This window comes from Poromitra crassiceps (assembly GCF_964638095.1).
Source record: "Poromitra crassiceps genome assembly, chromosome: 20".
NCBI classification, from domain to species: domain Eukaryota; kingdom Metazoa; phylum Chordata; class Actinopteri; order Beryciformes; family Melamphaidae; genus Poromitra; species Poromitra crassiceps.
Window position 1 is genome coordinate 4,691,937 of NC_139637.1, and position 26,142 is coordinate 4,718,078.

Here is a 26,142-nt window from a genome sequence, read left to right on the forward strand (position 1 = left end):
TGAACACGGCTGTTTCTCAAGAGAGGTGAGGGCTAGAAGGCTGATCTTTTGGTATGTTTGTGGCACCCCCTGCTACTCTATGACCACCAAGTGTCAGCCTTCTAGCCCACACATTTCTTGAGAAACAGCCGTGTGCACCCGGCCTATGTTGGTGTACACCGCGCATGCTTTATCATGTAATATGTAAAAGCTTATATCTCAAAAACGACTCAGGTTAGGAGGCTGATACCAAAGTATGTTAATACCACCACGGTGCTCTATTAGTGTGCTGAGTTTCCAGTCAATAGGAGCAATTTGAATTTTGGACCAAAATCTGGAAACCAGCTCTCAGCTGCCGAAGGCAAAAAATCCAACTTCTTCCAATCGTCCTGCTACTCACAGGGCTGGTCCTGTATAATAAGGAGAGGCTGCAGTTGAAATCTCAGCCTCCTAGCCTGAGTCGTTTTTTAGATATAAGCTTTTACATATTACATGGTAAAGCATGCGCGGTGTACACCAACATATGCAGGGTGAACACGGCTGTTTCTCAAGAGAGGTGAGGGCTAGAAGGCTGATCTTTTGGTATGTTTGTGGCACCCCCTGCTACTCTATGACCACCAAGTGTCAGCCTTCTAGCCCACACATTTCTTGAGAAACAGCCGTGTGCACCCGGCCTATGTTGGTGTACACCGCGCATGCTTTATCATGTAATATGTAAAAGCTTATATCTCAAAAACGACTCAGGTTAGGAGGCTGATACCAAAGTATGTTAATACCACCACGGTGCTCTATTAGTGTGCTGAGTTTCCAGTCAATAGGAGCAATTTGAATTTTGGACCAAAATCTGGAAACCAGCTCTCAGCTGCCGAAGGCAAAAAATCCAACTTCTTCCAATCCTCCTGCTACTCACAGGGCTGGTCCTGTATAATAAGGAGAGGCTGCAGTTGAAATCTCAGCCTCCTAGCCTGAGTCGTTTTTTAGATATAAGCTTTTACATATTACATGGTAAAGCATGCGCGGTGTACACCAACATATGCAGGGTGAACACGGCTGTTTCTCAAGAGAGGTGAGGGCTAGAAGGCTGATCTTTTGGTATGTTTGTGGCACCCCCTGCTACTCTATGACCACCAAGTGTCAGCCTTCTAGCCCACACATTTCTTGAGAAACAGCCGTGTGCACCCGGCCTATGTTGGTGTACACCGCGCATGCTTTATCATGTAATATGTAAAAGCTTATATCTCAAAAACGACTCAGGTTAGGAGGCTGATACCAAAGTATGTTAATACCACCACGGTGCTCTATTAGTGTGCTGAGTTTCCAGTCAATAGGAGCAATTTGAATTTTGGACCAAAATCTGGAAACCAGCTCTCAGCTGCCGAAGGCAAAAAATCCAACTTCTTCCAATCCTCCTGCTACTCACAGGGCTGGTCCTGTATAATAAGGAGAGGCTGCAGTTGAAATCTCAGCCTCCTAGCCTGAGTCGTTTTTTAGATATAAGCTTTTACATATTACATGGTAAAGCATGCGCGGTGTACACCAACATATGCAGGGTGAACACGGCTGTTTCTCAAGAGAGGTGAGGGCTAGAAGGCTGATCTTTTGGTATGTTTGTGGCACCCCCTGCTACTCTATGACCACCAAGTGTCAGCCTTCTAGCCCACACATTTCTTGAGAAACAGCCGTGTGCACCCGGCCTATGTTGGTGTACACCGCGCATGCTTTATCATGTAATATGTAAAAGCTTATATCTCAAAAACGACTCAGGTTAGGAGGCTGATACCAAAGTATGTTAATACCACCACGGTGCTCTATTAGTGTGCTGAGTTTCCAGTCAATAGGAGCAATTTGAATTTTGGACCAAAATCTGGAAACCAGCTCTCAGCTGCCGAAGGCAAAAAATCCAACTTCTTCCAATCCTCCTGCTACTCACAGGGCTGGTCCTGTATAATAAGGAGAGGCTGCAGTTGAAATCTCAGCCTCCTAGCCTGAGTCGTTTTTGAGATATAAGCTTTTACATATTACATGGTAAAGCATGCGCGGTGTACACCAACATATGCAGGGTGAACACGGCTGTTTCTCAAGAGAGGTGAGGGCTAGAAGGCTGATCTTTTGGTATGTTTGTGGCACCCCCTGCTACTCTATGACCACCAAGTGTCAGCCTTCTAGCCCACACATTTCTTGAGAAACAGCCGTGTGCACCCGGCCTATGTTGGTGTACACCGCGCATGCTTTATCATGTAATATGTAAAAGCTTATATCTCAAAAACGACTCAGGTTAGGAGGCTGATACCAAAGTATGTTAATACCACCACGGTGCTCTATTAGTGTGCTGAGTTTCCAGTCAATAGGAGCAATTTGAATTTTGGACCAAAATCTGGAAACCAGCTCTCAGCTGCCGAAGGCAAAAAATCCAACTTCTTCCAATCGTCCTGCTACTCACAGGGCTGGTCCTGTATAATAAGGAGAGGCTGCAGTTGAAATCTCAGCCTCCTAGCCTGAGTCGTTTTTTAGATATAAGCTTTTACATATTACATGGTAAAGCATGCGCGGTGTACACCAACATATGCAGGGTGAACACGGCTGTTTCTCAAGAGAGGTGAGGGCTAGAAGGCTGATCTTTTGGTATGTTTGTGGCACCCCCTGCTACTCTATGACCACCAAGTGTCAGCCTTCTAGCCCACACATTTCTTGAGAAACAGCCGTGTGCACCCGGCCTATGTTGGTGTACACCGCGCATGCTTTATCATGTAATATGTAAAAGCTTATATCTCAAAAACGACTCAGGTTAGGAGGCTGATACCAAAGTATGTTAATACCACCACGGTGCTCTATTAGTGTGCTGAGTTTCCAGTCAATAGGGGCAATTTGAATTTTGGACCAAAATCTGGAAACCAGCTCTCAGCTGCCGAAGGCAAAAAATCCAACTTCTTCCAATCCTCCTGCTACTCACAGGGCTGGTCCTGTATAATAAGGAGAGGCTGCAGTTGAAATCTCAGCTTCCTAGCCTGAGTCGTTTTTTAGATATAAGCTTTTACATATTACATGGTAAAGCATGCGCGGTGTACACCAACATATGCAGGGTGAACACGGCTGTTTCTCAAGAGAGGTGAGGGCTAGAAGGCTGATCTTTTGGTATGTTTGTGGCACCCCCTGCTACTCTATGACCACCAAGTGTCAGCCTTCTAGCCCACACATTTCTTGAGAAACAGCCGTGTGCACCCGGCCTATGTTGGTGTACACCGCGCATGCTTTATCATGTAATATGTAAAAGCTTATATCTCAAAAACGACTCAGGTTAGGAGGCTGATACCAAAGTATGTTAATACCACCACGGTGCTCTATTAGTGTGCTGAGTTTCCAGTCAATAGGAGCAATTTGAATTTTGGACCAAAATCTGGAAACCAGCTCTCAGCTGCCGAAGGCAAAAAATCCAACTTCTTCCAATCGTCCTGCTACTCACAGGGCTGGTCCTGTATAATAAGGAGAGACTGCAGTTGAAATCTCAGCCTCCTAGCCTGAGTCGTTTTTGAGATATAAGCTTTTACATATTACATGGTAAAGCATGCGCGGTGTACACCAACATATGCAGGGTGAACACGGCTGTTTCTCAAGAGAGGTGAGGGCTAGAAGGCTGATCTTTTGGTATGTTTGTGGCACCCCCTGCTACTCTATGACCACCAAGTGTCAGCCTTCTAGCCCACACATTTCTTGAGAAACAGCCGTGTGCACCCGGCCTATGTTGGTGTACACCGCGCATGCTTTATCATGTAATATGTAAAAGCTTATATCTCAAAAACGACTCAGGTTAGGAGGCTGATACCAAAGTATGTTAATACCACCACGGTGCTCTATTAGTGTGCTGAGTTTCCAGTCAATAGGAGCAATTTGAATTTTGGACCAAAATCTAGAAACCAGCTCTCAGCTGCCGAAGGCAAAAAATCCAACTTCTTCCAATCCTCCTGCTACTCACAGGGCTGGTCCTGTATAATAAGGAGAGGCTGCAGTTGAAATCTCAGCCTCCTAGCCTGAGTCGTTTTTGAGATATAAGCTTTTACATATTACATGATAAAGCATGCGCGGTGTACACCAACATATGCAGGGTGAACACGTCTGTTTCTCAAGAGAGGTGAGGGCTAGAAGGCTGATCTTTTGGTATGTTTGTGGCACCCCCTGCTACTCTACGACCACCAAGTGTCAGCCTTCTAGCCCACACATGTGGCCCTTGGCCCCGCCCACATTCAAGATTCTAGATTTTTATTGTCACTCCATGGTACAAGTATCACGTGTGAAATTCTTGTGCTGTGGACTCCGTTTATGACATAGTACAAATAGGCAACAAGCAATGAGCAATAGGCAATAAGAAATAGGCATCAATAAGCAATACTAAGCAGCAATAGGCAATAAGGCAGAATAGCGATAAGACAAGTCAGTGGCTTATTCATTGCACATAGGTGCACATGTCATGTGCATACGTTAGACGTGTTCAGACATTTTAAATTCGACGTATTTGACATGCAGGTGCAAATAGCATGTTTAAACATACAATTAACATTAGGCATTGTGCATACGTTGGACGTGTTCAGACATTTTAAATTCGACGTATTTGACATACAGGTGCAAATAGCATGTACCTTATTAAACATACAATTAAACATTAGGCATACATAATGGTAGCAGCTGCAGTACGGTACGGTACGACTACTACACTATTTGTGTATGTTAAGGAGTCTCGTGGCCTGCGGGAAGAAACTGTTCCTCAAGCGATTTGTGCGTGCTTTTGGAACCCTGTATCTCCTCCCTGAGGGTAGCAGGGAGAACAGGCTGTTGTGGGGATGGTTTGTGTCTTTGATGATCTTCAGGGACCTCCTGAGGCACCGCTGGTTATACAGTTCATGCAGATCTGGCAACTCATCTCCTGTTACGTGCTGGGCCGCGTGCCTCACCCTCCGTAGCGCCCTGCGGTCCATGGCGGTACAGTTCCCGTACCAGGCGGTGAAGCAGCCAGTCAGCAGGCTTGCAATGGTGCCTCTGTAGAAGTCCCTGAGGATTTCTTTCCTTAGCCCAAATTTCTTCAGGCGCCTGAGTCCGTGTATTCGCTGTTGGGCCTTTTTGACAACAGTGGCGGTGTGGCCGGCCCAGGTCAGGTCCTGGTGGATGTTGACTCCCAGGTACTTGAAGCTGTCCACCCTTTCCACCACTGCGCCGTTGATGGTGATTGGGGGGTGTGCGCCCCCCCCTCTCCTGTAGTCCACAATTATCTCCTTGGTCTTGGAGACGTTCAGAGAGAGGTGGTTGTCCTGGCACCATTGTTCCAGGACCCTCACCTCCTCTCTGTAGGCCGTCTCGTCGTCCCCTGAGATCAGCCCCACGACTGCTGTGTCGTCTGCAAACTTCACAATGGAGTTTGAAGTTTGAGTCGCCACGCAGTCGTGGGTGTAGAGGTCGTACCAGAAGGGGCTGGAGACGCACCCCTGGGGCGCTCCTATGCTGATGGTCAGTGGGGAGGAGGTGAGGTTGCCCACCCTCACCACCTGGCGGCGGTCTGTTAGGAAATCCAGGATCCAGTCGCACATTGCCGTGTTTAGTCCCAGATCCCTGAGTTTGCTTACCAGCCTGGAGGGTACTATGGTGTTGAATGCTGAGCTGTAGTCCACGAACAGCATTCTTACATAGGTGTAAGAATGGTGTGGAGCACGTGTGCTACTGCATCCGCTGTGCTCCTGTTGGGGCGGTATGCAAATTGTAGCGGGTCGTGGTCCGGCGGGAGTGTGCGGGAAGTTGCTAGCATGTTAGCTTAGCATTACCTTAGCATAAAAAAAAAGATAAAAAAAGTTAGCTTAGCATTAGCAAAAAAAAAAAAAAAAAAAAAAAAAAAAACACCAAGTACTTTTCCCATACAAAAAAAAAAAAAAAGTCTCTTAGCCGTTTCACCAAACGACTCCAATCAACCCAATTCATGCTCATATGACACCCCCCCAACAACCCATATGCAAAACAGCCTAGGGTTGGCCAAAATGCCATGTTCAAAGCCTATTTACACCCACTTCCGGTCACTTCCGGCGGAAGCCCCGCCCATATTCGGGACCAGCGCATAAAACTACATAAGACTACATGTCTAACTTCCTAACCCTAGTTCCAACTTAGCCCTTCAACATGGGTGAACGGTCTACAACCCTAACAACCTAGTGCAAATTTCAGCTAGGGTTGTCAATTAACTCCCCTGGACCACCTGGAGCTATAATTTCAATTGGAGCATGTAGCCCTCCTATAGGAGAGTAGATCCTGAGAAAAGATTAGCCAAAGTCCCCTCCCCCTAGGCAGGGGGGCGGTCCAATCGTTTAAAAATGTTGAAAATAGGGGTGCTAATAACTCCTAAAGTAAAAGGACTAGAAGGCTGTCCTTTCTTGGGGGAACTCCTCTCACACCCCTCTTCCCGCCGACAAAAAATGGGAGGTCAAAACGCCCCCTAAAAATCGGAAGTCGCGTTTCGGCCATTTCCCTTGCTTTTTGGCCAAAATGAAGTCGGTTTTCGGGCTCCTCGCCAAAAATGGAGTCCTTAGAGTACCTACATGGCTATAAAAAAAAAAAAAAAAAATTTTGAAAAAAAAAAAAAAAAAAAAAAAAAAAAAAAATCAAACCTGAATAACTCCTAGGGGAAGTAACTTCAAGGTGTAATTTTTTTTGTGGGAACTCCTCTCACACTCCTCTTTCAGCCCACAAAAAATGGGAGGTCAAAACGGAACTTTTTTTCTTTACAAAAAAAATGTCGTATCTTTATATTCACTAAAATTCAGTAATTGAAGCTACAACCAAAATGACGGTTTGAGCATGTACTAGGGGTTGTCAACATACACTGTAGCCAAAATTTCGGCTCAAGGTTGAGTGGAACTGTGTCCCTGGCCCAAAAAGAGATGTAAATTTTGCAGGATTTCGTAATTTCGTGCGTTTTCTTATTTTTTTCAACTCTGCGGGACCACAGCTCGCTCAGCGTAGCTCCGATTAGCCTACCCTTTGCTGAGAGTAGGCTTTAGACTGTCTCCTACGTGTCCAGCAACTTTGAAAGGGCTAGCTTCAATTACTGATTTTTACTGAATTGTTGCATCCGACATCCGTCTTTTTTTTTTTTTTTCCAAAAAACCAAAGTTATTCCAAATGACACCAAACTCGTGATGAGGGGGGAGGGGTGGCAGGGGAGGAGGGGGGGGTGATGGGGGGAGGGAGGTGGCAGGGGGGGGCGGAGAGGGGGGGTGGTGGTGGGGGGGAGGGGAGGGTGGGGGGGAGGAGAGGGTGGGAGGTGATGGGGGGGAGGGAGTGGGAGAGGGCTGGGAGAGGGGGGATGGGAGGCGCTCTGCCAGAGGGGTCGAACCTAGCGTAGAACGCGTTGAGTTCGTCCGGTAGGGTGGGTGATGTGCTGGGGTTCTGTCGTTTCACCTCTTTGAAGTCTGTAGCAGCATGGAGGCCTTTCCACAGGTGTCTGGGGTTGTTGGTGTCCAGTTTTGACTCCAGCTGCCTTCCATAGTCTCTCTGTGCTTTTTTAATAGCGGTCCGGAGGGCATATTGTGCCTGCTTGTATTGTTCTGGTGTGCCTGAACTGAAGGTGGTGGTCCTGGCGTGTAGGGCAGCCCTGACCTCGCTGTTGATCCAGGGCTTTTGGTTTGGCATTATTTTTACTTTCTTTGTGGGGACTATGTCGTTGGTACACTTCTTAATGAAGCATGACACCGTCTCTGCGTACGCGCCCAGGTCTCCTGCCGCTCTGAACTCCTCCCATGCTACTTGGTCAAAACAGTCCCTCAGGATGTCGTCCTGAGGTCCCCACATGCCACCAGGGCTACTTACTATCTAAATTGATCTCAGAAGGGTGGGGGGTGACGCCCCTTGGCCTCGCCCACTTCCATTTAAGGTTATCATTGTAGTTCAGGACCTCCGGCTGAACACACGTGCAAAGAATTTAGTCATTCTCTCCATCCGCATCAATGTTATGGCAAATTAGCTGTTCCCCGGCCTTCTGAGCGACCCTGATTGGCTCTCATCTTGGCATGGCTTAACAGAATGAGGCGATATTCGCTACACTAGTTCAGGACCTCCGGCTGAACACACGTGCAAAATTTTTTGTCATTCTATCCATCCGCTGCAATGTTATGACAAATTAGCTGTACCCCGGCCTTCTGAGCGACCCTGATTGGCTCTCATTTTGGCATGGCTTAACGGAATGAGGCGATATTCGCTACACTAGTTCAGGACCTCCGGCTGAACACACGTGCAAAAACTTTAGTCATTCTATGCATCCACTGCAATGTTATGGCCTTAAAGCTGTGTCCGCTTCTGTCAAAGTCACCTTTGTGTCATTTACCACAATTCTGTAAAAATCAGTAATTGAAAATAGCACGAAAACAACTCTTTGACAATGTACTATGGGTTCTCTAGTTACACCTTGATTGTTCTGAGTAGCCTACACTGCCCCGCCCCCAAGTAGCGAGACGGAACCCCACGTGCAGCTTCAATTAAGTACTGCAGCTGAACTCATTTTGTGCATCTAGTCTATTGAGGGTAATCTTCAGCCACATCAATCACATGGTTTCCTTCCGGTGTGCAGGGACCATATTTTCCATTGGGTAATGTGGGACGTGTGTAACACAGGTGAATTGAACATTCTGCCATATACACACTCACCTATCCACAGTCCTGTATAATGATTGGACAAGCAAAACTGTCAACTCAAACACCTGAGCCAATCGGCTGCAGGCTCTTCAGTCCTGCACCCGCCCCCTTTTCTTGGTCTGGGAAGAGGAAATCACTGCCTCACTCTCTCACTCACACCTGCTGAGAGCAGACCCCACACCTTGATGCAAGCAGGCCACAAACCTTGACTCATGTTCACGTTGACTGACATTGGACATTTGGAACCTGAATATTGGAAACTGGATGCAACACTGCTTTTTACACCACATGGGTGAGTGCATCCTCATTACAGAAAGCATGGAAATCTTCTGCCATCATTGCTAAAACCAGCAATGATAAATGCTAAGCTACATGCCAAGATAAATGCTAAGCTACCATGCCAACTACAGCCTTCACTATATATGCAAATTGTAATCAAGCCATCACTCAACAGTGTCTGATCTGAGGAACTGCTGCTGTTGTGGAGGAAACCGTGCATGCGAATACTGGATGGGCTTCATAGCTGGAGCTAAATGGATGGCGAGCTAAACCAGAAGAACCTTGAACTCTGGGCAGGCCTCAAGCCTAACTCACTCCTACCATAGGCCCCATTCCCCTTGGGTGGTAGAACTTTACACACTAGTCTTTACTCATTTTTTCTCTCCCCTTCTCCCTCATTGCACACAGGTCATATGGGTTGTGCAATTATTGTCATAACAATTGTCAAACTTGAAGCACTTTAGTCACAATAGTCACTTTATAGTGTGAACTGAATTGAAGGCTTTATGGGATTGTGCAATTGCATAGTATTTATGACGGGGAAGAAGATGGGAATGAAATGAATAGAAATGTGATTATTTGACTCAATGAATTGATTTGAACATTAATGGACTGAACGGAAATCACCACTAGTAGTGCTACTTTACAGAAGGTGTAAACCCACTCTTTTTATCTAAAAGGCCTCTTTATATTTACTTTATTTGTTGTTTTTCTTGATTTATTTTCAAGTGTTTTTTGTTGTGTAGCCAGGCTAACTTAGAGGGCTGGCCCATGTTGTAGTCAGGTTCCCTCCCTAGTGATTTACACCCATCCAGGCCCAGGTGCTGCTGCTTAGATAATTAGGTGCACCTCAATAAATACTGTGTCTTGTGGGGCTGAGCTGTCCTTATCCCACACTCTTTGGTTTTCCCTGGAAATGGTTGCTTGGAGCTTGGTTGCTGACACTATGTGAGTAAGGTTGTATGTTGGGTGACTTGTATGCAGGTACTTCCTGGTTATTTCCACTGTTACTGTCTAACCATGACTGTTTGTAGGCAGAAGTGAACATGCGGCCTAGAACATTCATCACAGCTTGAGAATCCCAAGAGCTTTATTCTCTGTGAAGGTAAAATGTTCATAGAGGTATTTGTCACAGAACATATAGATATATGTATTAATACTTGTGTTTCGCCTGTCTCTTTACAGTAGCGGCCAGCTGCTGTTTTGCCCTTTCTTTATTGTTTTATTTATTTTGTTGTACTATTTCACTTTCTGTTATACCACTGCCTGTTTTTAATTGTTACGTTCTGACTGCAGGTTGTCCCGGCCAGGAGTGGAGAAATTGTCCCATTGAGAGGGGCTGAGTGTGTGAATCCCCGTGTTCCTAGTTATCTGTGGGTTTGTGTTTTTGGTTTGCCGTGCTGTTTGTAGTGTATCCCCACCTAGTCTTAATTTGGGATCGCATTTTAGCTTTTAGCTCCCTCTCTGGGGACTCTTAACCCCTCCTCCTGGTCGTTGAGCAGCTCCCATTTAGAACTATCTAAATGTGTTTTTAATTTATAAACAACCAGCCTTTTAGCATGTTAACCTTTTAACTTGGACTTTGTGCATTAAATAAACATGTACCCTTGTTATACTTGGAACATCTTGCCTCTGCTTTTCATTTAAGGGTAAAACTGAACTTTGGTTTAACTCTTTGGGTGAAATTCCCAAGGTGGCGTTGTCAATTTATGTAACTGGCTTCTTTGCATGGTTACATATGCATTTTCATTTTGTTGATCTAATACAAACCGGTTCTTGCAGTTCTGTGTCGGTGTGTTCATTACTCTTCCACCAGCTCCATAGTCAAACCTGGAACTAGTCCATACTCTACTGTATACTTGATTATATATGTCTCCTATTTACACTTATTCCAGCATAAGTGCTACACGTGCACACGGTGTGCACGGACCATATTTTCCATTGGGTAATGTGGGACTGTGCCACACTGTGGAACATGCTTGAACTGCAAGAAAATGGCATGAAAATGACAAAAAATCATTGTGGGTTATCTGTAGGACTGATGGGCAAACAAGTGGTGTCCACTCGCAGAGGGGGGCCCAGAAGACATGTAAAGTCCACCCCCTGATTTTTCACGCCCCCACGTGCCGCACAGTAGGGCCCGGAAATTTGCGTGTTCACCGGACAAAGGCCTATGGGCTTCGTGACCCAAAAACCTATACAGGTAATAATAATAATAATAATAATAATAATAAAGGTAATAATAATAATAATAATAATAATAACACTAGAAAGTTAAAAAAGAATACTATCCGCATGCACAATGCACAATGGACCTTCATCAGAGAAGTGTGTGGATAGGATTGAGCTTTTTCTGAGGTGTTAGATTTATGAAAATGTTTTAAGTGGCTAAAAACAGTCGTATAAGGTTTTGCTACAGTAAATAGGGTGTGAGAATCACAACTCTGAAATCACAAAACAATCTCTGAAGGCAGATTGGAGTTCATAACTCAAGTTCATGATTTCACTGATGAAACAGGCAACTCTGAGACTGCACTCACTCACAGAGACACTTATTTTCTAAACTACCTCAGCTTCAACATTTCTTTGAGTTGACAAACTATACAGAGGCCGTTTTTAAGATGATTTTTGGGGGCGCCTTCATTCAACAGACTTGGAGAGAGACTGGTATAGGACCAGGAGAGAGAGAGGGAGATGTGGCATAGGCCCTCGGGTCGGATCTGAACCCGGAATTCCACTGAGCCAGATCCAACCTTTCCATGGTCCATATCAAGTGGAGCACTAGCAAGTACTGTAAGGACACTAGGAAAGCCATGAGACTCCTTTTTCCCCTTGCAGAGTCCGTGTCATCGGGGCAAGGGGATGAGTGTCATCGAGCCACGGGGGTGAAGTGTAAAGTGATACCATCATATTGCTTGTTGCTCCATTGAACCCGAGTGTAAAAGACGCCGCAACGTTTCTGAACATTGTAACCCCATGAGGGAGTGAAAGCACCGTCAAATCGACCAAGTGTCAAGTGTCAGAAATAAAACCCTCAATCTAAATTTGAATGCATTTGCTTGTTGTAGGTGAGTCACTAAAACCTCGAGTCCAGATTTGCATACAAGTTCTCGGAGCTCGAGTCTGAATTGATTTAATGTCAAAACAAAATACACCCCCATTTGATCATCAAACTGGGAGCTATAACAGAGAAGAAAATAGATTTGCCCTATTTGGTGTCGGGTATAATATGGACGGACGGTTGGTTACTGGCCGGAAATCTTCTCCGAGCACAAGAAGTGATGGATGGCAACTTAAGAGCAAAATAGAAAACTTTCGCCTAAACAAGCAAGTGCTCCACGAAGAGAGAAATGGCCTCACCAACGATAAGTGCCAAAAGCTTTTTAGAATGACTTCAGGTCTAAGGAGTGTGCAGTTCACTCACGTCACATTATATGATTTCTGGGTAAAGATGTCTTGCAAACTTAAAAAAGAAATGCAAACATTGATCTCTTGATGTCAGAGTGCAAAGTGCTTTAGTACATCTTAAAAAGTCTTCCCTAAAAATCAGGTTTTGACACGTTCTGCTCTGCGATGCCAACTACCATTTTAACCCATTGATACCTGATGCAGCATTTGTGTGTGTATCCCTTTAAGAAAGTAAAGGGATACACACACAAATGAGGGATATACACGCAAATGCTGCATCAGGTATCAATGGGTTAAACAGACAGATTTAGCAACCAGGAAGAGACGGAAGAAAAAAAAAGACGGATGTGAAGGAGTAGTTATTTTCTCTGCATTCTTTGAGCACGCCGCAATCGTTGTAAAGTCTAAACTGAGCAGAAAGTAGAGTCACGGGTCAACAACAGTTGAGTCTTACTCTAAAAGTGAGTCCTTTGTCAAGAGCAAGTCTAGTCTGAGGAATGAAAATGTTGAGTCAGAACTACAACACTGGGGGGGGGGGGGGGCACGGGGCACGGTGGTGCAGTGGTAAGCGCTGTCGCCTCACAGCTAGAAGGTCCTGGGTCGATTCCCACCTGGGACGCCGTGGGCGCTGAAGGAGTGCGTGCCCGTCCGCGTGTCCTCGAGTGCCCACCGCCTGGGTGGGGTCATCAAAAGGGCCTTTCTGTGTGGAGTTTACATGTTCTCCCCGTGCCCCCTGGGGGTTTCCTTCATATAGGAACCCCTCACCAAAACATGCAATATCCTGGTTGCTGATGTGGTGCCTCCTCTGGTCGTTAGGGGCACCTGTTCGGAGGGAGGGGAACTGGTTGGAATAGCGTGATCCTCCCACGTGCTATGTCCTACCGGTGAAGCTTCCCCTGTCAGGTGAAAAGAAGCGGCTGGCAACTGGCCATGTCTCGGAGGAAGCATGGAGCCAGTTTCGGAGGAAGCATGCCAGTTTCGGCTCTCCCCAGATCGGCAGAGGGTGGAGCAGCAACCAGGATAAATAAATTAAAATTAGCACTAATGGGGGATAAAAATGGGATTAAAAAAATCGGGGGGGAAATATTAAAGAAAAAAAAACACTGGAACTTACAGTAGCAGTCACCCAACGGCTTTGTACTGATATGATTTGTGTCACATGAATGAATTCAGAAGTGGGTGGAAAAACCGTGCAGCCACTTCAGCCACTGCTCTCATTACTGTCACATGACATGATGTGGAAGTAGTGACTCGCTCATTCAGTGGTGTAATGTAACAAAGTATAAATACTTAAGTATTTTTTCTGAGTATCTGTACTTTACTTGAGTATTTATATTTCTGTCAACTTTCACTTTTACTCCACTACATTTCCCCCAAGCATCTTAGTTACAAAGTAAAATCAGAAGAAATTGCGTAGCCTGCAAGCAATCAGGTTTGGCAAATCAGTGCTCCTAGCTTGCAAGTTACGTTGATCACGATCGACACGTCATTCCATTTGGTGGCTGTAATGCAACATAACATTGTTTGCCAGCGGCTATAAAAGTCAAGAAGAAGAAATAGACTTCCACTCAAGCCCAGGCATGTCTTTTGCTTGATTTTGTTAGCAGCATTTACTTGTACTTTTTACTTTCAATACTTAAGTACATTTAATATCAGAAAATTACTTTTGATACTTAAAGGAACACTCCGCCCATTTTCAACCAGCTTTGTATCATTAGAACATCAGTAGTATATCAGAAAACTGTAAACGGTTTTGAAGTCTGTCATTTAATTTGACAGTTATTGAGTGTTAAAGTGTGGACCAGTGACATCACTGGTCCACACTAACTCAAATTAATAACTCATTAACTCAAATCAACTCTCAAACTGGAAACGGTTTTGAAGTCATTCATCTAGTTTGACAGTTATTGAGAGTTGATTTGAGTTAATGTTAATTCAAAACCGTTTACAGTTTTCTGATATACTACTGATGTTCTAATGATACAAAGCTGGTTGAAAATGGGCAGAGTGTTCCTTTAAGTACAGAAAATATCAAGTACTTTAAGACTTTTATTCAAGTAATATTCTAATGAGTGACTTTGACTTTTACCAAAGTCTTTTTCTGGGAAGATATCTTTACTTTTACTCAAGTATGGTTTTCGAGTACTTTATACACCACTGCGCTCATTACTGTCACATGACATGATGTGGAAGTAGTGACTCGCTTTTGGTTGTGTAGGGAAACACTGTGACTGGCAGCCAGTGTGGTCAATGCGGGCGATTCTGAATGAGGTGTATCTTTTCATTGCTATTATATCCTCACTGCAACTCACTCACTGGTCTGTAGATAAACCATCACCCTCTGTAACTTTTTAGCATCCCCCCACCGCCATGCCTGGATGGACGCCCCACCAAGCCAGAGGCAACATGGGGGGATCGAACCGGCGACCCTTCATGTTGGTAGGCAGGGAATTTACCGCTGCACTCCCCGGATGCCCCGTCATCCTCGTTATTGTTGCAGGGGCTCTACGGAACACACAGCTTTGACAAAACACATCATCCACTCTGAAGACACGTTTCTTCTTCTTCTTACCTGGAGGCAGCGATCTCTGCCTTCTGCTTGGCGATGGCGGCGGCTCTCTGCGCGCCCTCCAGCGCACGCTCCACCTTGTGCTTGATCTTGGTGCCCTTCAGCTGGATCACCCTCTTCTTCATGGCCTTCACCAGCATGTTGTTCATGTACTTGCCCTCCTCCTTCCCTCCCTCGGCGAAGGTGGTGCAGCCGTAGCCGTGTCTCTGGTTGTCCACCCACTCGCCCTCGTACTTCAGCCCGCTGGACCGTTCGCTTATTCCGTAGCCCGAGCGCTTGTCGTTCTTCCACTCGCCCATGTAGACCTCGGTGGTGGTGGCGTCGATGTCGGCCTCCACCGGGGGGAAGTCCTCCGCTCCGGCCAGACTGTCGTCCCCGATGCTGATGGTGGAGTTGGCGTCGCTGGCGTTGGAGCTGAGCGCCGACTCGGTCCTCAGGAAGCTGATCTTGCTCTTCTGGCTGGACAGCGAGGTGCGCGAGTCCGACTTCTTCAGCACGCCCAGCAGCGAGCCCCGGCGGAACAGACCCTTCTTCTTGGGTTTGACCAGCTCCGGGTCCACCTGCAGCGTGAGGGCGAAGCCCCCGCGGGACGGTCCCAGGTGGGTGGGGGTGGTGACGGGCGTCTGCTGGCCCGAGGCGTTGGTGGCGGTGATGACGGGGACGTCCTGCTGCAGGATGGTGCCGTTGCTGTGCTCGCTGCGGAGGGAGGTCAGGGAGGTACGCAGAGGCGAGCGGACCACCGCCGCCATGCCGTAGGGCACGCTCTGACGAACGCCATAGCCGTGCCGCATCCCGCCGGTGAACTGGCCCTGGAAAGTGCCTTGAGACACACAGGATTTTAACATCAACAGGGTTTTTTTTTTTTCATTGTGTCTGCACCAGATAGAAGCATTATCATTTGGACAAGAAAGCTCATGGATAAGGAGTAATATTACTATTATCTCTGGCAGAATTTCAGAAATATGAATAGAAAAGACTGCATTTCTGACCAATGCATTTGTGCCCCCCCCCCCCCCCCCCCCCCCCACCACCATAAACTCATCTTGGGGGTCTCTGCTCTCATGTTCAAATGGACACATGTCTGGATTCCTGTGACGGGCCTCGGCCCGTGAGGCCAGGAGGGCACGGTGCTGCTGGGCTATTCTTACATCCTGACATCTGCTGCTATCACATCACCACCGACCAGCGCCTCAACACAGCCTCAAACTGACCGGGGTCCAAAGCTGATGAGTCAGCTGTTCACCAGGGGAACCACAGCTATTGTACAGGCAGGAATCATCACAATCGATTTGACTTGGCTAACGTGTTTCGTCTCCTCAACAGGTTTCAATCGGACGACATGGGGGGAAATAGGCAGGCAACCAAGATGGTTTCCAGAGAAGATTTGTGGATGAACAACTTCACTCAAACTATTATGGTCCTACTGGCTAACTATAGGATCCTTTCACTCCTGGTTTGAAAGAATCATCTCAAAATGTTGCACATATTAAGACTCGCATGATGTCGGAATGGAAGTCATTTTGTTTGTCACGTAGCCTTCATCTAACCTGGCAGGTCTGTTAACGACACATTCTTGATGGCACAGTTTCCGCTTAGTGAAAGGAAAACAGTCTCTCCTGGGGTTAGATTTCAAATAAGCTGCGAGCACCTTTTGACTGACAGCAGCAGACTGAGATTTGCTTCTGGCTGCACAGACCATAAAATCCAAGGACCTCCTGAATTATATATGATGCTGCTGGTGCTGGTGGTGGTGGCAGCATAAGGCCTGTGTGTCCTGGTTGTTGCCACCAGGACTTGTCACCAGCAGGTCTCCTGCAGTGGGCTTGGTGGAGCCGACCATATGGCAACACTTGGGTTCAATGCTTCTGATGCTGCATGCTGGAGTGAACCACTCTCTCATATTAACAATATTGTAATAAAACTACAGATTTCATAACATCTGCAACTGCAACTAAAATACACATCCATATGGGAAGCTATACTGTTTTTATTACCACAATTATTATAATAAAAGCGCATGATTAAAAAAAAACATGACCTCTCATATTAACAATATTGTAATAGAACTACAGATTTCATAACATCTGTAACGGCTACTAAAATACACATCCATATGGGAAGTTATATTGTTTTTATTACCACAATTATTATAATAAAAGCGCATGATTAAAAAAATAAAAAATAAACATGACCTCTGACATCTCACCTCCATCAGCATAGGTTTCTGTGCCATATCCATCTTGAAGTCCGTTATTCCACGTGCCCTCGTACTTTGCTCCGCTCCCGACACTGAGGCGGCCGCCGTATCTCCCCTTGAAGCCGTGAGTCCATTCCCCTTTGTAAATCCAGTGTCCCTTGGTTTCGACACCCAGCCCGTGACGCTTCCCCTGCGCCCAGTAGCCCTCGTAGGTGTTCCCGCTGGGCCAGGTGTACACTCCCACCACCTCGAAGCCGTAGTTCCAGGAGCCGGAGAACTCGCCCTGGCCTTTGGGTCCGGTGCAGATGCCATGCCCGTGGGCTTTGCCCCCCTCCCAGCCTCCACAATACGCTCCGCCGTCGTCGAACTCAAAGCGACCTCCGCTCATACCTTCGGCTCGCTGCAGGCAGCCTTTTTTACGCGCCGATCAGAAAGTGAATCAAAAATACAATACAATCTCTGTCAGTCTGAGTTCACCTTCACCTGACATCAAAACTGATCGGAGATATCCTTGGCACTGCACTTGTTGTGTGGATGTCTTGTTTTCGAGTTGCTTTGGGGGTTTCTGAGCGTTTCCATGTAGCTCCGCGGGCGCACTGACTGCACACTTTACGCACAAACTTCAATCTCTTTATTTACTCCTCTCTTGCTCTTTCTTTGGATTACTCCAGTGTTTCCGGTCTTGGATTCGCCGATTTCAGTCGTGAAACTTGATGTATTGCTGCGTAAAGTTAATGTGGCTCCAATTACCCGTTCTTGAATTGGATGGCTTATTCGATATTATTCCTAAGCCATAGGGATCTTACATGGCTTTCCAGGTGGCCGCAGAGAAAAGCCCCTTTTCCCCCTGTCCCTGCCACCCTGCTATCTCCTGACAGTGCGCTAGCTGCTGTTGGGAATATTTCAGCAGACCTAACAAGGCGACCAATCCACACACACACACCCTTCCAAAAATACAGCCCAATCCTTTCCTCTGCTGCCTGCAAGGAGTCTTCCACTTGGGGACTGGGTGTGCTCTGCATGCGGTGTAGGAGCTGCTCTGTTTGAACCAATGGTTTAAACCTTTTCTCCAATACAATTGAGCTAAATCAAGCTTGGACACAATTATTAATTCACTGATAAATAATAGCCAAAAACACCAAAGATTCCTTTCATATTCCTGTGGGACTTATAGAGTGTCTGTGATATAGGCTACTCAATAGTGGCTTTAGATTGGTTTAATATAATAGTTTAATTGTTTTTATCCTATTGAATGTAATGTTTCCATAATATTCCTATTGCGGTTATAGAACTCATTAGTGCGTTTTAGACTGCCCTTTTGTGGTATTTTATCTACTACAGATAGCACTATGTTGTTACTATTCTTATAGTTACTATAGTTTTGTTATGTATATAGAGTAGGAGGATGTCATTTGAAAAATGTAGGCTATTAGGGGATATTATTATTGTGATGGGACATACATACATACATTAGAATTACCCTAATTGCTATAGCCAATTTGCTGATAATTCATCTACCCATAATGCTGTTTTTATTTGACATTTTATTAAATAATCTATCATTTTCTTTATTGGTAGATGTCATAACATGAGGCTATTTCACCGCACTTCACTCACGTCGCACCCTCTGCTGGGGAAAGTCAGTAATTGCAATATGCCCTTTCAGCTCCCCGTTGTAATCAGTTTGTAGGATACTGGTTTGGAGCTTATTGAAATACACACACACACACACACACACACACACACACACACACACACACACACACACACACACACACACACACACACACACACACACACACACACACACACACACACACACACACACACACACACACACACACACACACTGTTGGTGACACCGGCCTGGCTACTGTAGCCTATGTAACCCTTTCCAACACACACACACACACACACACACACACACACACACACACACACACACACACACACACACACACACACACACACACACACACACACACACACACACACACACACACACACACACACACACACACAGTTGGTGACATCGGCCTGGCTACTGTAGCCTATGTAACCCTTTCCAACACACACACACACACACACGCACACGCACACGCACACGCACACGCACACGCACACGCACACGCACACACACACACACACACACACACACACACACACACACACACACACACACACACACACACACACACACCCAGTTGGTGACATCGGCCTGGCTACTGTAGCCTATGTAACCCTTTCCAACACACACACACACGCACACGCACACGCACGCACACACACACACACACACACACACACACACACACACACACACACACACACACACACACACACACACACAGTTGGTGACATCGGCCTGGCTACTGTAGCCTATGTAACCCTTTCCAAAAATCTATGAAGCCCAGTCAGCAGCAGAGCCTCTGCTCTCTGGCCCACAGCTGGCTGGCTGTCCTTACGGGCGGCGGGTTGACCTTCCGCTGAAGCGCCCATCACAAGCAGCGCCCCCTGCCTGCTGCTGCGCGCATCGCATGTAGGGGGGGTTCCACGGCGCATGTTTGTGCGTAGCTTATCATGTGATGTGATGTGATACGGCCCCACACACACCACACATCGATTTAATTGCAAGTGCGCACGCACGACCGGCACGCTCGAGTAGCCTGAGTGGCTCCTCTGCATATGGATTAGGCTGTGCGGGGGGTTCCCTTCCCTTTCTCTTTCGTTTCCTTTTCAACTGAAGCAGGATTTCAGCACCGGAGCTGTCCCACACTGTCTGATGCTGCCGCGGTGAATCGATGATGCTCTGTTCGTGGTGCTGAAATCCTTTGCTCTCTCTCTCCCCCCCCCCCCCCTCTCTCTCACTCTCTCTCTCTCCCCTCCTCCCTCCCTCCCTCCATCTCTCGCTCGCTCTCTCCCTCCCTGGTCCTCTCACACACGCACAAAACGCTCTGTCATGGCGTCTTCCAACAATGTTACCCCCACCAACTGTAGCTGGTGGCCCATCTCAGCCATGGACGAAGACGGCAAAGTCACAACAGACGGGGAGGAGAGCGAGGAACCGGCCGCGGAGCCCAAACCTTTCTCCAAAGACAGGCTGGTTCTGTACCACTGGACGCAGTCTTTCACCTCCCAGAAGGTAAAAAAAAACACACCACCACCAGCAGCCTGAAAATGGTGTCTCCAGCACGTCTCCTGCATGTCACACCACAGCATGGAGCTCCCCCTGTGTCTGTTATGAGCAAAGCATGTTTTTGTGCGTTATTATGGCACAATAACGCTCCGGAATATGAATATGATTTTGAGCCGTTGTAGGAACGCGCTGCAGCATGATGGGGCACATGTCCTCCACATAATAGCCTAGCTGAATTGATGATCAATATGCTAATGTCATAGCAGCGGGTGAATTGCCCTGCGAATCCCCATAAGCTGTTAGCTTCTGTCCCCTTATATAGCGTTGTGTGAACGAGGTGATCAACCTAAACCACCTGACAACCTAAATAATTGATTGAAAATGATGGTATCTCTCTTTGTGCAAAGCAAACCAAAGCGTCCCCCTTTCTGTCTTGAGCTGAACCGTATTCGTTGCCTTCTCTATGGAATTTGCCATCTTTTTAAGAATACGGTTCACTACCTCTAAATGGACATGGAGGATAACATCATGTTGCATCCAGACTGATCAAACCACTGCATAACCCCATGCTCTGTGCGATACGAGGCTATGAAGGCCTCACTTCAGTTCACAAACATCTAGTCTGTGTGTGTGTGTGTGTGTGTGTGTGTGTGTGTGTGTGTGTGTGTGTGTGTGTGTGTGTGTGAACTCATGAACTCAAGCCTTCACGATGAAACGGTTTCTACTTTTGTGACTACTTTTATGTCGTGCAAAGGTCTCGCTTCGATATCATTCTTGTAATGCAAAGATGCTGAAAACAGATTTCTGCAGGTGTGCTCAAAGTGGCTGTAGCTCTATTATGCACGGATTGTCCATCGTGACGATACAACTATGTTTATGAGTCAAACGGTGGCGTTATAATATTCCTTTCCGCTGTAGACCAACAACCTTGAGTCGATGCTCGCTCTCTCCTCGGCTTCTGGTGAAGGTTGGACTTCAGCCTCTCTTGTCAGCCATAAGGCTATATAGATGCTGGCTCGCAGCCACTCACAGTGAACTGCTGATTGATTTGGCCTCTTGTCACGCAGCCCCGAGCGGTAAACACCAGCTCGGTGTCGTGATTATCACCTCAATCCTGGACTCAGACAGCTGGAGATTTCTTTTTATACTATCACGTGCGACTGTGCTGCAAAGGAAGAGACATTTTGGGTATGTATTTTCTTGAAAGATGCCGAGCAACACTGCCGCGCTGAATTCTTACTATCGTGACTGTGTTGATCTCCTAAAATGCTGCGTGACAGTGTGACATTAAAGGAACACTCCGCCCATTTTCAACCAGCTTTGTATCATTAGAACATCAGTAGTATATCAGAAAACTGTAAACTGTTTTGAAGTCTGTCATTTAATTTGACAGTTATTGAGTGTTAAAGTGTGGACCAGTGACATCACTGGTCCACACTAACTCAAATTAATAACTCATTAACTCAAATCAACTCTCAATAACTGCCAAACTATTCATAATTCATCTAGTCTGACAGTTATTGAGAGTTGATTTGAGTTAATGAGTTATTAATTTGAGTTAGTGTGGACCAGTGATGTCACTGGTCCACACTTTAACACTCAATAACTGTCAAATTAAATGACAGACTTCAAAACAGTTTACAGTTTTCTGATATACTACTGATGTTCTAATGATACAAAGCTGGTTGAAAATGGGCAGAGTGTTCCTTTAAATGTTATGCAAGCTGAAGCATGCTTTGGACATACACTCGATTCCCCGCTCCACCAGTATTGTATTGTACCAAATGTGTAATATAATACAAATACTTGTAATTCGACTTGTAAAAATGATCCTTCTGCATTGAAAGATTGTGGTTTTGTGTGTATATCAAGTGAATCTTTTGTGACCTGCGAAACACTCTCCATTTCCCCCGAAAAGTATTAAAATAAATAACGCGGTAAATAATCCGTCCATGACGAGACATTGAGCAAGTGATAATAATGATGTAAGAGAGCAGAGACTGTAAAAAGAGAGCTCACTCCTCTCGAGAACAGAACAATAGCATCCTATCTTTGTGAAGAAGAGACCGGCGTCATTAGATGCCCAGGGAATTGTATCCGCGCGTCTGTGTGTGCCTCAGCAAGTTTCTGAGGACGGAAGAGAAGCTGCGTCGCTGCACAAACCATTCCTCTATTCTCATAAAGGCCTCGTGACTACCTGCTAACTGTGCTGCCAAGGTGAGCAGAGAGGGGTGTCAGTCCACCCGACAGACATGAAGGACGCATTGTGAACACAACAGATAGGATGTGGATGGAAACAGGTGGAGGTTGGAGTTGCTACTTCAGAGTTACAGCACATTTCGAGGGCAGATGCACAGATCGATGAAGGGCTGCAGGGTGGATATTGACACCTTCGACACTTCGGCTTGTACGTCCCTAAGTTTAAGTTTAAGTTTATTTATTTGCACTCATTTAAAACATAATATAACAAACATACACATTTGCCTACATATTGTGCAGGTGAACATCTAAAAAACCCGAGAGAGCTTGTAAACATGATGTCACCTCTTATCAATACACAATCAATACATTAAAAACAGAAATAAAACTGAATAAAAGAAAAACATAAAAAAGTGTGGGTGTGCTGTGTGTGAAAGGGTGTATGTGGGCGGTAGAATTAAGTTAGGTTCATCAGATAGATCTTAAATTTGTGTTTGAAATGATTGAGAGATTTGGACTGGGATACAAGATGATAAATATTGTTCCATATCTGGACACCCCTATATCTGATAGAGAACTGACAGAGTCCAGTGCGGTAAAATGGGAGGTGTAACAACTTGGCTTGTCTAGTGTTGATATTGTGAACGTTGCAATTTACCTGAAAAAAAGCTTTACAGGGCAAGGGAGTGGAAACATCCTGGGACAATACATTGAAAATAAAAATACATGTTAAGTACTTATTTAAATTGAAAATTGTTAAGATATTTAACTGTTTAAAGAGCGGATCTGAATGAGCAATCCAGTCACTGAAAGTTCAAATTCTACAAAACCTTTTCTGTAATAAATAAAGCTTGTGAAGGTGATAAGTTGCTCCCCAGATTATATTGCAGTATGTAATATATGGATAGATTAAACTATAGTAAAGGGTTAATAGGCATTTCTGATTAACCAGACTTCAATACAATTCCCTGGGCATCTAATGACACCGGTCTCTTCTTCACAAAGATAGGATGCTATTGTTCTGTTCTCTAGAGGAGTGAGATCTCTTTTTACAGTCCCTGCTGTTCTATTCACCTTATTCACCACGCCCACTTTTTCTCTCTTCCGCGTTCGACGCAACGTATTTGTTCTTCCGGTTCAGCGCTAGTTGGCGGCCATTTTCCAAAATAAAACGTCAGTGTGAATGAAGTTTGGCAACATTCAGAATTAAGCTACACTGCGGCCAACTTCAGTTACATGTTCATAACGTTACTGCTGCGAGGAGCCGATGGCTGTAGGCCTACCCAGTCGGCATTTAACGTTAGTTACAAAAGCACGTTGACAGTGTTTTCTCACTGCCAGTAGCCTAACTACAGTGGGGTTTGACAGATAGCTAGTCTGACCGGTGTCAGCACAGCCAGCGCTCCCGGTCCTCGCTGCTCGTTAAAGATTTCCAATAGGTGTTATTCTGATAAACTGGTCACATATATGTTACGTTCTCACCCGACAGATATTAAAACTTTAAAACAGTTTGGGTTTTTTTTAGCTTGAAAACAGCTTTTTGGCAAGTCTAAATGACTGCGGTAGGCGTACTCTACTTCCGTGTTTAAAACCGGAAAGACGATTATGAAATGACGTCATGCGTCCTTGTATGGGCAAAGAATAAGGGGAATAGCACAGTATGTCCGGAGGCCAATCATGATCCGCTCAGTCTGATCAGATTTGGTAGAATTAAAGAATTGTTAGTATGCTCAAATCAGGAATGAGTCATAATGGCATTAATGCTCTTTGTTAATTCCACTGTAATTACGTATTGTCACTCAGCAAATATGGTTTATAAGCCTACAGTCGAGGTAACTAATACGTGCAGTCAGTTTGATACCTCTTCCTGTGAGAATGTCTTACCAGGCAGCAGAGCTACTTAGCATTTAGCTCAGCATTTGTGCTGAGGAGTGACTGAAATAAATATGTAGCAAACTGTTGTTGCAATGCAACAGTGATTGTATTGCTGAGGGCCGGACTGAGGGGGAACCCACCGTGTCGCCGAGACTGGGAACATGAAATATTTGACATTATTTCTAAAGGAGATGTTGATTTTCGATGCAGACTTCAAAAGCCTTTTTTCTTCGTTGTATTTTGCGATTGCATTGGTACATTCAGAACATCGATACAGAACATTCCTACATCAGTGCAGACAGACGTCCCTCCAGACTTTCCAAACCAAACCAGTGGCTGTGCTGTACTTTAATACTTACTGTGCTGCTTTTTAACTTATTTATTAAGTTTATTATTTTATTTGATTCATTATAACGTATTTATTCAGGGGAGATTCCTGAGAGCAATGTTTCTCTTTTTCCTGATCACATTCACACCAGCAAGCTGACCAGTGTAACCACAGTGTGCTCTCCTGTCCACTGAGCAGCTCCACTGACCAGTGTAACCACAGTGTGATCTTCTGTCCACTGAGCAGCTCCACTGACCAGTGTAACCACAGTGTGCTCTCCTGTCCACTGAGCAGCTCCACTGGAGCGGTCGGGGGTTAAGGGCCTTGCCCAAGGGCACCTGAGTGGTGGTAACGAGCGAGGAGCAAGCGCTGCCTTTTCACTTTCCCCAACTCGGATTTATCTATCCTGCCAGTCCCGGGGATCGAACCGTACCCCTTTAAATCAGTGTGTGCTTTCACATTTCTTTCCTTTCATTATGAAACCATGTCTGGCCATGTAAAGCAAAACTCACATGTTGTTCCTTTTCTCCCACAGTGGGCACAACTCTTTTCACCCTAAGTGTCATCTCCTGTCATGAATCTTATATTACTCAGTAAGAACAGCTCTCCATGGACCTTAGCTTGTCTTTTATGCCGCTCGTAACACATCCACACTTTCTGCCCAAACCTTAGCGCGCTGTAAAGCATCTCATTACTTTGCCAAACCACACAAACAATGCGGCTTAAGCCTATAAAACACAAGCGTCAGTTTATACACACTTGTCTCTTCCCTCCTCTCTCTACCATCCCTCATAACTGTATTTAACCACTTTAGTCATATTGTAAAACCTCCTTACGACAGAGAATGCAATTTGTGGGTTTTGTTTGTTTTATGTTCCTTTTTTATTACTTTAAAGCGGATAATCGATCACCTTACTGCTTTCCCTCTGCTTTTCAATTCGACGCTGGAGACTTCTCTGGGTGCACATTTTTCGTATCGCTTCTCGCATCTCCCCCAAAGATCAATAATCATATAGAAACATGGTGTGAGTACCGGTACACAACACAACCCCCCTTTTTGTCTTTATTTGACTTCTGACGCTTCTTGATTCTTTGGAAAAAGAGGAGGGTGTTGTTGTTTTTACTGTCTCATCTTTCCTGCTCATCAGCTAGAAGAGGCCATTGTGCTACTGTAAAAAAAAGAAAAGAAGAAGAAGCCTAGCCAGTATTGCCAAAGAGCATGGAAGGAAAGAGACGACATTCCGGCCATTTTTGGAAACAGAATGCGCCTCGCAGTGGTCAGCTGCGGTAGCGCTGGCCCCTATAATCAGCCTCTCTAAACAGTAACTCAACGGGAGTTGAACCTCGGGTCCTTTTCATTAGGTATTTATCTTGAAAAAACTAAACAAAGAAAACGAAAAATTTTGCTTAGTTTCCACAATATGGTTGTTGTTTTACATCCCTGCACTACACCACTTCAATCAAGATTTGCAGTATGCCCGGAAAAGATGTGAATCCCCAAAGTTTAGAGT

At 45.6% G+C, this 26,142-nt stretch overlaps 2 protein-coding genes across 2 annotated transcripts in view; one reads left to right on the forward strand and one right to left on the reverse strand.

The window, feature by feature from the left end:
- Window positions 1-17,481, reverse strand: part of jph2 (junctophilin 2) — a gene marked incomplete at its 5' end in the record, with an annotated part of 34,471 nt that extends 16,990 nt beyond the window's left edge. The window contains 2 exons of the mRNA XM_083656711.1: window positions 14,900-15,716; window positions 17,103-17,481. Of these exons, the coding sequence (XP_083512837.1) occupies window positions 14,900-15,716; window positions 17,103-17,481 (1,196 nt within the window). The remainder of the gene's footprint in view (window positions 1-14,899; window positions 15,717-17,102) is intronic.
- Window positions 17,482-20,043: 2,562 nt separating this feature from the next.
- gdap1l1 (ganglioside induced differentiation associated protein 1-like 1) overlaps window positions 20,044-26,142 on the forward strand; it is a gene marked incomplete at its 3' end in the record, with an annotated part of 366,738 nt that continues 360,639 nt past the window's right edge. Inside the window, exon 1 of the mRNA XM_083657072.1 lies at window positions 20,044-20,235. Coding sequence (XP_083513198.1) covers window positions 20,053-20,235 — 183 coding nt within the window. The 5' untranslated portion in view covers window positions 20,044-20,052. The remainder of the gene's footprint in view (window positions 20,236-26,142) is intronic.